At 37.5% G+C, this 13960-nt stretch overlaps 1 protein-coding gene across 16 annotated transcripts in view; it reads left to right on the top strand.

The window, feature by feature from the left end:
- EIF4G3 (eukaryotic translation initiation factor 4 gamma 3) overlaps nt 1–13960 on the top strand; it is a 313469-nt gene that overhangs the window by 149701 nt on the left and 149808 nt on the right. For 10 of the 16 annotated variants that reach the window (XM_042998046.1, XM_042998035.1, XM_042998040.1 and 7 more), the window contains 3 exons: nt 7364–7459; nt 8863–8976; nt 12560–12592. In XM_042998046.1, the coding sequence (XP_042853980.1) occupies nt 7430–7459; nt 8863–8976; nt 12560–12592 (177 nt within the window). In that variant the 5' untranslated portion in view covers nt 7364–7429. The remainder of the gene's footprint in view (nt 1–7363; nt 7460–8862; nt 8977–12559; nt 12593–13960) is intronic. The other 6 variants (XM_042998042.1, XM_042998041.1, XM_042998034.1 and 3 more) reach the window with 3 other exon arrangements.

The following is a 13960-nucleotide window of genomic DNA, read 5'->3' as shown; positions in this document are numbered from 1 at the left end:
CACGAGAAGAGTAAGATTTTGGAATTAACAGCTTTCTACACCTGTGTTGTGCAGTATGGTATCAACTAGTCATATCTGGCTATTTAAGTTTAAATTCTAAGTGACTAAATGTGTATAAATAACACTTAAATGGAAGTAGTGGTTATAGAGTTCCAGTTTTGCAAGACGAAAAAGTCCCATGGATCTTTTGTACAATGTGCATATAATTAGCATTGCTGTACATTTATTTTATTCATTAAAATGTTTTTAGTGTTCATTTATTTTTGAGAGAGAGAGAGGGACACACAGAATCCGAGGCAGGCTCCGGGTTCCGAGCTGCCAGCACAGAGCCCGGTGCCCGACTTGAACTCGTGAGATGGGAGATTGTGGCCTGAGCCGAAGTTGGGCGCTTAACCAACCGAGCCACTCAGGCGCCCCAACAATTGTCTGTTTTAAGTAAATTATTGGTGTTGCTGTAGGTAATCTTTTTATTCAGATTTTAAAAAGTATTCCCAGCTCTGAATGATACAAAAAGATTTGTCTCTAGCACTTTTAGAGTTTAATATTTTACATTCCAACATTTTATTTTTACTTCTATTTTTAAAAAAATTATTTAATTTTGAGAGAGGAGAGAGAGAGTGAAAGAGCACGAGCACAAGCGGGGGAGGGGCAGAGAGAGAGACAGAGAGAGAGAGAGAGAGAAAAGGAGACACAGAATCCAAAACAGGTTCCAGGTTCTGAGCTGTCAGGACAGAGCCCTACATGGGGCCCGAACCCACAAACTGCGAGATCATGACCTGAGCTGAAATCGGAGATCCAACTGACTGAGCCACCCAGGAGCCCCTATGTTCCAACATTTTAAATTAATATGGAATTTTTTTGGTGCTATGAGCTGACGGTATATATTCATCTTTCCCCACACAATTTATTAAGTAATTCTGGGCATTTTCCTACTGATTTGAAATGCTACCAGTACCTTCTATCCATATGCGTGCTACTTTCAACATTCTTGGTACCATTCATTCCACATCATTAAACGTTGCTCTATATCTTTTTTTTTTTAACTGTTTTTTTTAACGTTTATTTATTTTTGAGACAGAGAGAGACAGAGCATGAATGGGAGAGGGTCAGAGAGAGAGGGAGACGCAGAATCTGAAACAGGCTCCAGGTTCTCAGCTGTCAGCACAGAGCCCGACGCGGGGCTCGAACTCACGGACCGCGAGATCATGACCTGAGCCGAAGTCGGCTGCTTAACCGACTGAGCCAGCCAGGCGCCCTGCTCTATATCTTTTTTAATGAGTGTAAAAGATTATAGCCTATGGCTGAATAAATTGTTTTTATATCTCTATCTTTTATTGGTTAAATTGGGAAGTTCTTGAAGGTTAAAAAGCCCGCAACAATATATCCTCACCCTCATTTATGTACATAGCCCATAGCTATATATAGTGACTCCTTTGTGCTAGATTTCAATAAATATTGTTGCTTTAGTTTTAATTGTGATTTATGAGACGACATTTTGTGTTCCAAAAATATATAGAACTTTCAAAATACAGAATTCCTACTGTATTTTCTGCTTTGCTTTGTTTTTTCTGTGATGTGAAGAGGAACGTGAAGGATAGAGGTTATTTTCATTGTGTAATTATTATAAAAGTAATCAATTCTTTTGATTCTTGAAAAACAAAAAACAGGTAATACAGAATTATATAAAATAAAACCACAGATTTTATCCTATACTTTCCTTCCAACTCCCATTCCTCAGAAGCAGCTGATGCTAAACTAAGTTTGCTTAGGAAGACATCTTATCTTTATACATTTATGAACATGTTCTATGTTATATATCAAACATAACTATATAAGTAGGCTGCATTTATAGTCTCTCATTACTGACTATAACATACTTAACTTATTCCTTAGAAAAACATGGAAATTCAGCATGTTCCCCCCCACTTTTTTTTTGCCCTTATGAATATATCTTTTCCTTGAAATGGAACTGTGTGTCAAACGGATAAGCTTATTTAAAATGTGGTAAGAGGATGCCTGGGTGGCTCAGTCAGTTAAGCCTCTGACTGTTGATTTCAGCTTGGGTCATGATCTCATGGTTCCTGGGACTGAGCCCCGCATTGGGCTCTGCACTGCTTGGGATTATTTTTTTCCTTCTTTCTAAAAGTATATATAGGCACACTTAGGTTTGTTGCAGCATTACTGTTTTTAACGTTTGTTTATTTTTGAGAGAGAGCGACCGTGTGAGTGGGTTAGGGGCAGAGAGAGAGGGAGACACAGAATCCGAAGCAGGCTCCAGGTTCGGAGCTGTCAGCACAGAGCCTGCCGCAGGGCTCAAACTCAAGAACTGTGGGATTGTGACCTGAGCCGAAGTCAGACGCTTTGCCACCCAGGTGCCCCTCAGCATTATTTACAATAGCCAAATTCTGTAAATAGCCCAAGTGTCCATTGATGGATGAATGGATAAAGAAGATGTGGTGTGTATGTATAGTGGAGTATTAATTTAGCCATAAAAAGATGAAATCTTGTCATTTGCAACAACACTAGTGGAGTTAGAGAGCAGAATGAATAGTGAAATAAGTCAGAGAAAGACAAGAATTCATGTGGAATTTAAGAAACAAAGGGAAAAAGAAAGAAAAAAGACAAAGCAAAAATCCCCAACTCTTTACTGTAGAGAACAGAGGTTACCAGAGGGGAGGTTGGTGGGGGGATGGGTGAGAGAGGGGGAAAAAGATGAAGAGTAGATCATGATGAGCACTGAGTAATATATAGGATTCTTGAATCACTATATTGTACACCTAAAACTAATATAACACTGTGTGTTAACTATACTGGAATAAAATTAAAATAATTTCAGGGGCATTTGGGTGGCTCGGTTGGTTGAGCATCTGACTCTTGATTTCAGCTCAGGTCATGATCCCAGAGTCTTGAAATCGAGCTCTGCATTGGGCTCCACCCTGAGCGTGGAGCCTGGTTGAGGTATTCTCTCTCTCTGTCGCTGTCGCTGTCGCTGTCGCTGTCTCCCTCTCCCTCTCTCTCTCCCTCTCCCTCTCCCTCTCCCTCTCTCTCTCCCTCTCCCTCTCCCTCTCCCTCTCCCTCTCCCTCTCCCTCTCCCTCTCCCTCTCCCTCTCCCTCTCCCTCTCCCTCTCCCTCTCCCTCTCCCTCTCCCTCTCCCTCTCCCTCTCCCTCTCCCTCTCCCTCCTTCTCCTCTCTCTCTCTCTCTCTCTCTCTCTCTCTCTCTCCATCTCTCTCTCTCCTTCTGCCCTGTATCCCACTTGTGTTCTATCTCTAAAATTAAAGAAAATTTTAAATAAAATTTGGTATTATCTAATAGCCCTTTGGAAGGTTGTGGCAACTTTTTCAATCAGATTTACATGTGCACACACACACATGCACAGTATTGAATTTATTAGGCTTTATGTCAGAATTTGTTTCAGGTGAAGGAGGAGTCTTAGGAGGAATAACCTTTCATCTCAGAGTTATATGTAAAGTGCTCAGAATAGTGCCTAAAACATAGTAAGAGCTATAAATGTTTTCTGTTTTAATTCTTTTCCTTGGCTTAAGTTCATTGCCGTATGTGGCAAAAATTAAAAATCCTTGTTAGTTTTTTACATACTTATATTTTAAAAATGATACATCTGATCCTATGATGCTGTGTTAGTGTGTCCTGTCTTGTAATGGAATTTACTCTCAGATTTTTATCTTTAATTATCCACATCACTGTTTCTTAAATAGTTATTATGGACTTAAAGGTTATGTTTGAAGCACAAAGACTATTTTGATTGGCTTGTCTTTACTGGCATTCTGTTAACAGTTAACATCTTTTGCTAGTTGTTTCTGTTGTGTTCTTATTTCCCTAAGTTAATATAAAGGGATCAGTGTTCATTGAAACATAAAAGTAATGAAGGGGTGCCTGGGTGGCTCAGTCGGATGCCCAGCTGACTTCAGCTCAGGTCATGATCTCCTGGCTCTTGAGTTCGGGCCCTGCATCAGGCTCTGTGGCTGACAGCACAGAGCCTGGAGCCTGCTTCCCATTCTGTGCCTCCCTCTCTCTGCCCCCTCCCCACTCACTCTATCTCTCTCTCAAAAAATAAGCAAGTAAGCAAATAAATAACATTAAAGAATAAAAAAAGAAGAAACATAAAAGTAATGAAAATGAGAATGCAAGTAAACTTGGACAGTGAACTGATAGCAGCTTCAATATAAATTATTCATGTATATATCCTTGGAGAAGTAAGTCTGTGATACCTTTGAAGGTATTACAAGAGAAAGGAGATGAAAAACCAGTGACAACCACTGAAATAATATTTCACTGATCTGTCCTGAGTTCTCTCTTCATTTGATGTCATGAAACTTGTTTATAGAATGTTCCTATTCAAATATTTGTGTTATTTTTCAAGAAAGTATAGTAGTAAATGAAACAGGTTATTCCAGAATGACTTGATCAGTAAACTTGTTGAATTGTGTCATTAGAAATGCAGAAAAGCGATAAAAAGCACAGCAGCAGCTTTCACAGCTGCGCCCTTCACAGCAGCACCAGGTACAAGTTAGGTATATCATTCCTAGGAAATTTGTAAAACCAGGCATAAAGAGTGAAATAACCCTCTGAGAGAAAGCCAAGTGAGCAATTGCCAAACTTCCTTTATCAGTGCCTCTGGTAAAATCACATACTGCTAACGGCACAATGGCGGACATAGTGAAAGAGGAATCACTTCTGTGTGTGGCTTCATCAGATGTTATGTGTGCTTTGCATTTACATGAAAATTTGTAGAATATGAATCTGCTCTTGGCGTACATACAATTTGAGTAGAAGAAGAACTTGATTATGTGTTTGTCTGTTTAAAAGAGCAATTTCAAGCTAAAGGAAAAGAAATTCTTTTATTAATAATCATTTTAAGAGCAATGATACAATCCCAGTATTGACAGGGAACCAGCAATTTGTGTTGCCAGGAGTGGTGCTATTAACAAATGAAAGAACTTGTGCCTGAATGGTAATTCACATGCTGCTTTTTCAGTTAATTGTAGGTGTGTTGTCTTAGATGGCTCCAGTGTTGAAGATATTTGTGAAAATTTTGAATAAGGTCAAAAATGGCCAGGATGCAAATTTTCAGCATCCTCTGTGGAAAGGAAAATGGGCTGTTCTTCCTTTCTGTAGTACTCTAGCTGTGAGAGGATGAAATTCTCACCCAACTTTTTGAAGTATAGAAGGAGAGGACATTTCTTTATGTTTTTATAAGTCATACATCTCAATGGTGTATTTAGAATCTTGATAGTCTGAAGCTTATGCTTCAACCAACACCAGCTGTTGAGAATAAAGTGTCAAGATTCCCTAAAACCAATAAGCCTTGCCACTGAGAATATGAATTTCTTAACACTTGGTCACTTTCTTTAATTTGATAAAGAATGAAATTGATGTTGTATTTTACAACTGTATCCAAATGTTGTAATTGAACTCGATGAAATAGTTTTCAAATTTGAGTGCAGCCAGAGTTAGTAAGAAATCCATTCACCATTCTTAAATTGAAACTGTAAACTTGAATTAGAAAGTTAACTTTAAATTTAACTTTACGTTAAATTTTACGTAAGTTAACTTTACGTTAACTTTACGTTAAATTTACTCCAGCCTTCCAGAGTTTGAGTATGAAACGTACATATGTAAACTTAGTGTTTGAAACGGTGCTAAAAATTATCTTTGATGAGAAACCATGGATAACTCTTGGGTCATATCTGATGCAGTTATCACCTATTTGATAGATGTGAGATACTCGCAGTCATAATTTTCAATTTGTGGCCAGACTGAGTAGAACTATAGTGAAAAGGGAAATTGACCTGATCTGGAACCTTAATGTCAGTTATAGAGATGGGTATAATTAGGTTACCATATTGGAAGATTGCAAACTATCCTCTTCATCCAGTAAAAAATTGGTTTTTTTTTCCCATTGATGTTATTGCGTTTTCATTATTTGAAAGTTATGATGAACTTTTCAAAGATTTTATTTTTTTATATGATCTCTACTCCCTAACGTGGGGCTTGATCTCATGACTCTGAGATCAAGAGACACATGCTCCACTGATATAGCCAGCCAGGGAGGGGCCCTTCAGCCAGTTGCTTTAAATTGTTAATCCCAGCTAAACTTTCACTAAAAGGTCAGCAGATGCCAAAAATTGTAGAATTGTCTTTTAAAGCAAAGTTAGAATACTTTCTGGAGGTATCATTTACTTATTTACCTTGGATAACACACTTGAAATTTCTTTTTTTCTTTCTTTCTTTTTTTTTTTTTTTTTTTTTAGAGTTTATTTCTTTTATTTTGAGAGAGAGTACATATGAAGAGGGGAGGGGCAGAAAGAGAGAGAATCCCAAACAGGCTCCATGCTGTCAGCAAAGAGTATGATATGGGGCTCGATCCTGTGACCCTGGGATCATGACCTGAATTGAAATCAAGAGTTGGATGCTTAACCAACTGAGCCACCCAGGCGCCCCAACACTAGAATTTTCTGATCCTTGATTTCACGTGTAAAATTGGCACCATGGTGATAACACATGAATGACCATATAGTAAAAGTGACGTTACCTCATTTAATCTTAGCAACTTCCTTATGAGGTAGGTGTGTTATTTCTTTTTACATTCATGGGAGAGGTGAGTTACTTGCCCAAGTAAGTGGCAGTTCTTAGTATTAGAATTCAGGTCCTGTGTCCATTGCTTTTGCTAGTATTTCATTTTAAACATGTTACACGTATTGTTTTTTTCTGAAGTCAGTAGCATGTAGAATATTAGTCTGTAGCATTTAACATGGGTTTATAATAAAAAGTTTATATTCCTTTTTCAGAAGACTTGTGGTAAGTTAGTAGATATAACCACTTAAGTCACGCTTTTTTCCAACTTTCTGTAGATTTTTATGTAAAAATAAAAAAAAGGTCCTATAAAAGGATTAAGGTGTAAGCAGTGGAAGAGAACAGCAATAACATAACATAACAGTTAACCTCGTGAACTGCTGATTTGTTCTGGGATGTCTTCCTCAATGGTTTTCTTTGCTCGTGGGGTGGGTACTTTGGAAAGCTCATCACAGCAGTAACAATTTCTTTCAGCCATGTTTGATTTTGTTTGTGGCATGATCTGTCCATTTCAGAAATAGATGAATTGATAGTGAGCGCTCTTTGTATTTCAGTTATCAAATAATTGTACCTAGTCATTGGTTTGCAGATGTCTCCTTATCAGGTTTTAAGTAACCTGTCGCAGATGCTGCTCTGATCGTGAATTGCTCCATATTGTGGTACAGATAGAAACCACACTAATGAATACATCTGTCAATTTCTTTTTAATAATTTGAGTTACCATGCCATATATATTCAAAATATGATATTGTTACTGCCATTTTTTGACAGACCCCATATCCCTCTGGACAGAATGCAGGTCCAACCACGTTGGTATACCCTCAAGCCCCTCAGACAATGAATTCACAACCTCAAACCCGTTCTCCGGTAAGTAAGCAGAAGCTTGTTCTAGATAATATTTTCCATCTAAGTTTGTGTTTTTAATAGCTTGGGTTCCTTTGGCTAATTTTTTTTCTCATTTTTAGATATTTGTTCCAAAGCCAATTTATTTTATTATTATTATTAATCATTATCATCATAATATTACTATTATCGGTTAGCATTGCATTTTCAGACCTTTAATATAAGGAATAATTTAAATTAAGAAAAAGAAGAAATGGAGCTTTATATCTTCTTTTACTTTCCTGTGGCATGATATTAAAAAAAATCTGGTTGCATTCAAGTTCACTTCATTTCAGCTCTTAATTTGTTATACTGTTGAAAATTCAGAAAGAGAGTAAAGCACAGTGATTTTAGACGTAAATTAAATTTCATTAATTAGACGCAAATTCCGGTGGTTTGGGAAGTAATAGTTCTAAATCAGTGTCACTAGGTCAGTTCTAATCATTTGACAGTTTGGACATATGCATGACATACACCAGTGGTGTATTTGTTTTTTCAGATGGTAAATAAATTGTCATACAAATTAAAATGCTATCATCCTCTTTGCTCATCCTTTACAAGGATTGCAATAAATATTGCAAAGCCTGAGAATTTATTCAAGGTTCATCCTTCTGTTTCACAAAAGTATATAGTGGCTTCAGCTGTCCATTCCTTAGAACGTCGTTTCCTGCCCTGCATGATTAGATTTTGCCAGAAGGTGCTTCTGTAACATCTCACATTGTATCTCACATCCCTACTTGTATCTCAGCTCTGTGTTTTCCTCAGAATACAGGTATCTTCTTTTGGTTCCCCACCCCTGCTTTTTTTTGCCTGTAGTACTGGAGTATTTCATTGCATTGGCTTCTATTCATTTGGTTTTATGCATGAACTGAGAAATGTTGAAATGTATGAAAGATTGCTCAACGAACTAGAGATCATAGGCTGCACCAAAATATAATCTCTTTCTTACCCTCTTTCTGTCTTCCTTTTCCCTGTTGTCCTCTTCTCCAATACCTGTTCTTAGATCCTGGTTCTCCCCAGAGGGTGGAAGAACCATTCTAAAGAGGTGGGACTTTGGTCCTAGTTGCCTGTTTGCTTGTCTCTTTTTTTGCTGAAATGATCAACAAGATGTCTGATGCAAGTTGTGTTCAGAGAGCGGTTTGGGGATGTGCATACTTTACTACTTGGAGTGGGCCTGAGATCTCACCAGGTTAATTTTAGATAGGCCCTGCTTATAGTCATTAAACATGGGACATTATGGTAAGCTCTTATTGCAAAGAATTCTATGGCCCTGTTCACCCCCACCCCCACCCCCATTTATAATTATTGAAAGAAAAGAAATTTACATGGTTAGAACTGGCGCAAAACCTGACTGAAGAGCTGCATCTCTAAACCAGTTTTTTTGACAGCCCAGCAGAACAGTGCCAATACATTGCACAGACAACTGGAAGAGGAGGAAGGTTTTGGAACAGACTCCCGTTTACAGGTCCTTGGCTGGAAGAGGCTGGATAAAATACTGCATTGTAAGCAATATAACAAACTGTACTTCTTGCAGGCAGTGGTGCCTCTGGCACTCATTATTTTTGACCACATCCATTTATTGGCTGATGAACAGAAATGCTCTGATGGCTTCTTCTCTGAAAGTCTAACCTAGCATGGCAGTTTCTGCCAGGCATAGTGGGGAAAAGAATAACAAATTGGGTGGGTCTTCTTGATTGGGAATTAGACAGGAGTAATTTGGGGTTTAGATGTTTCTTTATTTTAAACTCAAAGAGGGATATCCCTTTCAGATAAATTTGATTTTAAAAGATAAATTTCAACGCTTCTTTTTCCCTCTTTCCATTTTATAATTGAATATCAAAGAGGAAATTGTCTGTAGTTGTCAGCCATTTTTCTGTGGTCATAAACTCTTCAGATACTATCCTCTATGCAATTTTTGCCATCTGCTCTGCTAGTGACCATTACCACCCCCATTACTAAAAACCACACACATAACATTCCATTACATATCCCAAAACAAGTGCAAGACTAGCAAACCCAAGACTACTCTTGCTTGTTGTTTTGGGTCCAGTTTTCTTTATTTCATTTGTGTTGGTGCTGGGAGGGTGAAGATGGGATATGGAATTGGGCAGGATTGCATTTTCTTTTTACATCCCAAGTTGCCATAGTCTAGTCTCATCCATCCCACAGCTATCCCAACTGGTGAGGAGAGGTAAGCTGTTGCACTAAGGAAGGGACCCTTTCCATGGCTTTGTAGAGCAGCTAAAGCTTACTCCATTCTATTTCTGCATTAATGGGCCATTGGCAATTGCACAGTTTAGGCTATTCTGTTCTTCCCTGGACAGCTGCCTTTGCAATCCAAGTGGCTTCAAGTGGCCCCTGCCCTCTTTCAGGTTATCTTTTTGTCCATATTTCTATTTGATGCCTGGTATCTTAGCTAAATTCATATTGTTGAAACTCTTGTTTAAAAGCAAAAACGTACTGATTAGTTACCTATCTGTCCCGTTTTCTGGTTGTACTGGAACTCTTTAAACAATAGTTTATTTTTAAATAGCCTCTAAAATAGTGAAGCTATTAAATGCCTAATTGGAAGAGGGGTAACAGTTTGGTTTTTTCAGTAACCTGTATCCACTGGTTATTTTTCTGTTCTGTAGTGCTAAGTGCCAAAGATACATCAGTGTTATGTTGGCCATGCCCTGTTGCCAACTGTGCACAGAAGAGTGAGTGGGTGGGTGGGTGGGTGGGTGGGTGGGTGGCATTAACATTGGATCCAAGTTCACAGAAAGCTGCTTTCTTTAATATCTACAGTCCTCACCATCTTAAAGACCCCTCGTAAAAAGAAAAAAAAAAAAGAAAGAAATGAATGTGTCTATTTTTAATATGAGCCAGCAGCGACTACAGTTTGTTCTGTTGCTTACAGTTACCCACAGGACTAAGACTATTGTCATTCCAAATGAAAAACTCAATAGCCAATGGTGACTAGTGCAAAATAGACTAGGGTACTTTCCCACTAACTTGTGTTGGTTGTTTTTTTTGTTTTGTTTTGTTTTTGTTTTGTTTTTTTGTTTTTTTGAAGTATATGTGTAATTTTATAAGGTACTCCTCTTGTTCATAGAAAGTTATCTTTTGACTGGACCTTCCAAATACATGAAGTTGCAACTTTTATTTTAGAGCCTTAGAAATGGGACCTTTCTGTGGAACAGTGATAAGACAGGTACTGCTGTACTCAGGTTAATTTTTTAACATGGCCCTTCTTTCCCATTTTCTTCAAAAGTGTCATGAAGAAACATCTCACTTCCACCCCCTACTTTCATACCACATGGGTGGTATTGCCTATTCTTGAAACTTGATGTCCATAGTAGAGGTATGATCTGCTTTCTTTTCATAATTGGAAAACTGAAAATAGAAGACCTCGGTTTCTGTGAAGAGAAAATGTTCTGTAAGAAGAGTATAGCTGCCATTGTCATCATTCTGAAAAACGATTTTACAATAATTCACAAATATAATGGCTGACCTAACACAGTCTAATCATGTAGGTCATCAAGAACTCATTAAGTTATGCTGAATAACTTCAAAATGTGTTTAAAACACATTTCATTACTTGAATAATAGGTGGTGTTTTAGTCTCCAGGGTGAATTCTTGGTAGAGCAGTCTTCAGCCATCTCCTACTCTGTGGCATGTGCTCCACTGCACGTAGTTGAAAATTATTTACGTGAAATAATGGCAGTTGGGGAAATAATTCCAAATCTTTTGCACATAATTTGAATTCTGAGTCTGAGGGATTGTTTCCTAGTTAATCTTTAGTCTGATTCACCTGTAGTGATGAGTCGACAGAAGGATGGCTCTAGTCTAGGAAAGAAAATAATTGAAGACGTAGATTTTAGGTCCTTAAATGTATTAAAGCAAAGCCTTGTGTGGTTTGCTTTTCAAAACCACTTTGTAAATACTTTGTTTTCACTACTAAAGAGGGTGGTTAATATTTATTATTTAGATAGTTAATGCATTAGTAGCCAGTCCAGACACTATGTCCTGAAAAGTTTTCTCTGTCCTTTTTAGTAAAATCACATTGGAAGGCAAGTTAATGCTCTGATGAAGAATTATTTGATCTTAGAGGTTTAGTATGTAAAATTTTATGGGTGGAAGACCTTTTTCTTTCATTCTAAGTTAGGGAAATTAGGTGTTGGAATATATATTATCTGCTTTCAAGCACTGTATTTAGCTAAGGAGTTATATTCTGTTTTGTTTTTATTCTCAGTATCAGATAGCAGTAGGTGCATATGTACAGTGTTGTGCTGTTGTGTATAAACAGTGATTGAGAGATTTGACTTCTTTCACTCTTTTTTCTTCTTGAGCTGATAATAGTACCACTTTGATTAATCATGTTGGAGAGTGATATTCTTTACCAGCTGTTTGCTTTGGTATGCCTGATACTAAACTTTACTAGTTAATTGTATTTAAATATATATATAGTTATTTATATATTTAAATACATATTTATATATTATAAATATGTTTATATATTTATAGATATATAAATGAATTTTTTTTTAAGAAATAAAGGAAGATACTGAAATTTCCATTTCATGTATGAGATACCCCATTAAACTTAAGTAAATTTGAAATCAGTCCTTTAACATTCTTTATTTCCTGTTGGACATTTTAATTACCTCCTGGCTATTTCTTGTAATATAAAAGCTTTTCTCATTTCCTCCAGCTATATCAATTGCATAAGCATACTTGACTTTTTCATGTTTGTCTTAATATAACCACTTAGTATTTCAGACTTTCTTTTTATTTTAGGGTTTTTTTTGTTGTTGTTGTTGCTTTTAATTATTCCTATCAGAAGGATACCCTTACGTGCCTAACAGCTTAGCTGTTTCTCTCCCAGCTGATAAATGACAAACTATACCTGGTAGTGGTGTTAACCTGTTGAATCTTAGTACCTGTCTGTCACTGTCCTGCAGCAAAGCTTTGACTGTTTGTGTTGTTTTTTTTTCTCGTGGGTTTTTTTCTTTTGGCATATTGTGTGACATTTTGGTTTTTGTTGTGGTGTTTCTGACTCTTTGTGCCTTTCCTTTTGTGTTTGTTTTCCCTCCTTTTCTCAGTTTGCAGCGGGGCCTCGACCTGCCCATCATCAGGTACTGTACCCTTGCCCCTTCACTATCACCCGTAATACTAGGCGGGGGTGCCAGTAGCTGCTGACTCTGAGAATGCTGCCGTTCCAGGGGCCGCTCCGCTGCTCTCTCCAGGAGCTGCAGCCTCGTGGGGTCCTCTTCTCATCCTTCACTAACCTCACAGCACTCTGTGCTAACAGACCCATTCCCTTCTGTTTATGGGAGTTTTTTCCCCTCAAAATAATTGCTCTGAATGTAGAGAACCCTGACATTTTTTTGATAAATTAAACCCCCCCCCCCCCAGATTTTGTGGGTATCTGGACTGTTTACATTTAACTGAGTGGAACAGGCAACATTCTAAGGGTTTTCTGTTAACATTCTGATGTAACTTGTATTGATGTGTATAAAATAGCATTAGTATTTCTAAAACCACTTACTCTCAGTTGCTAACTGAAATCTAATATCCAGTTAACAATAATATATATTCATTTGCTGCATAGAGAATTATCCTTAGCCTGTTGGTTCTTTTAAATGAAGTGATTGTTTAAATTAATATCCAAAAATGTATCCACTAACACTAATTTATTTAGCAGGAATATACTAGAGGAGGTGGTTTGGGGAGAAAAAGACTTTTGCAGGGCTTTTCCCTCCGAATAGTTTTTGATAGAGTGTTCTGAAACGTTTTCTTCTGCTATAGTAGAAAGGGCATAGACTTTAGAGTTGTACAGATCTGGGTTCTTATTACCACCATATTATCATGTAACCAGCTGTTTTAACCAGATCTTTTTCTGAGCCTCAGTTCCCTCCTATGTAAAATGGGGATAAATACCCTTTACATTAGAGATAAGATTCCTAAGGCATCTGACACAAAGTAAACAGTCAATAAGTGGTAGCTGTTTTTAATATTATTATGCAATAGAATATGGTTTGATAAAGCAAGAGAAAAGTTACCAGTGTTTACCTGTGTTATCATAGTTAGAATTCTTACTACTGAGTAAATGGACATTGTTTCATTAAAGGATTTCTTTGTCTACCCGTGATTTAATACCAGGCTCTGTTTCTCAAAATACAGTCTTTCCAAGTTAGAGGATGTAAAAGCCAAGCAAAATCTGAGATTCCAAAGACACTTTGCAGGAGAACTCAGAGGTGATTGTATGAAGTGGACGGCAGTTCTTTGGATTAGATGAAGAAATAAAACTCGGGTAGTTTTTAGTATCAACAGACAGTATTGTTAAAGTACTTGAAGAGCTTGGAATTTGGTGTCAACTAGACCTAGGTTTGACTCTTCTTTATTAACTGAGTGGTTTGGGGTAAGTTATTCACTGCTCTCAGCCTTTGTTTTCTCGTTTGTGAAAGGGGCACTGTATTAATACCCATCTTAGGACTGATAGG

This window comes from Panthera tigris, chromosome C1 (assembly GCF_018350195.1).
Source record: "Panthera tigris isolate Pti1 chromosome C1, P.tigris_Pti1_mat1.1, whole genome shotgun sequence".
NCBI classification, from domain to species: Eukaryota; Metazoa; Chordata; class Mammalia; order Carnivora; family Felidae; genus Panthera; species Panthera tigris.
Note: the sequence above shows the minus strand (reverse complement) of the source record. Positions and strands in the feature narration are given on the sequence as shown.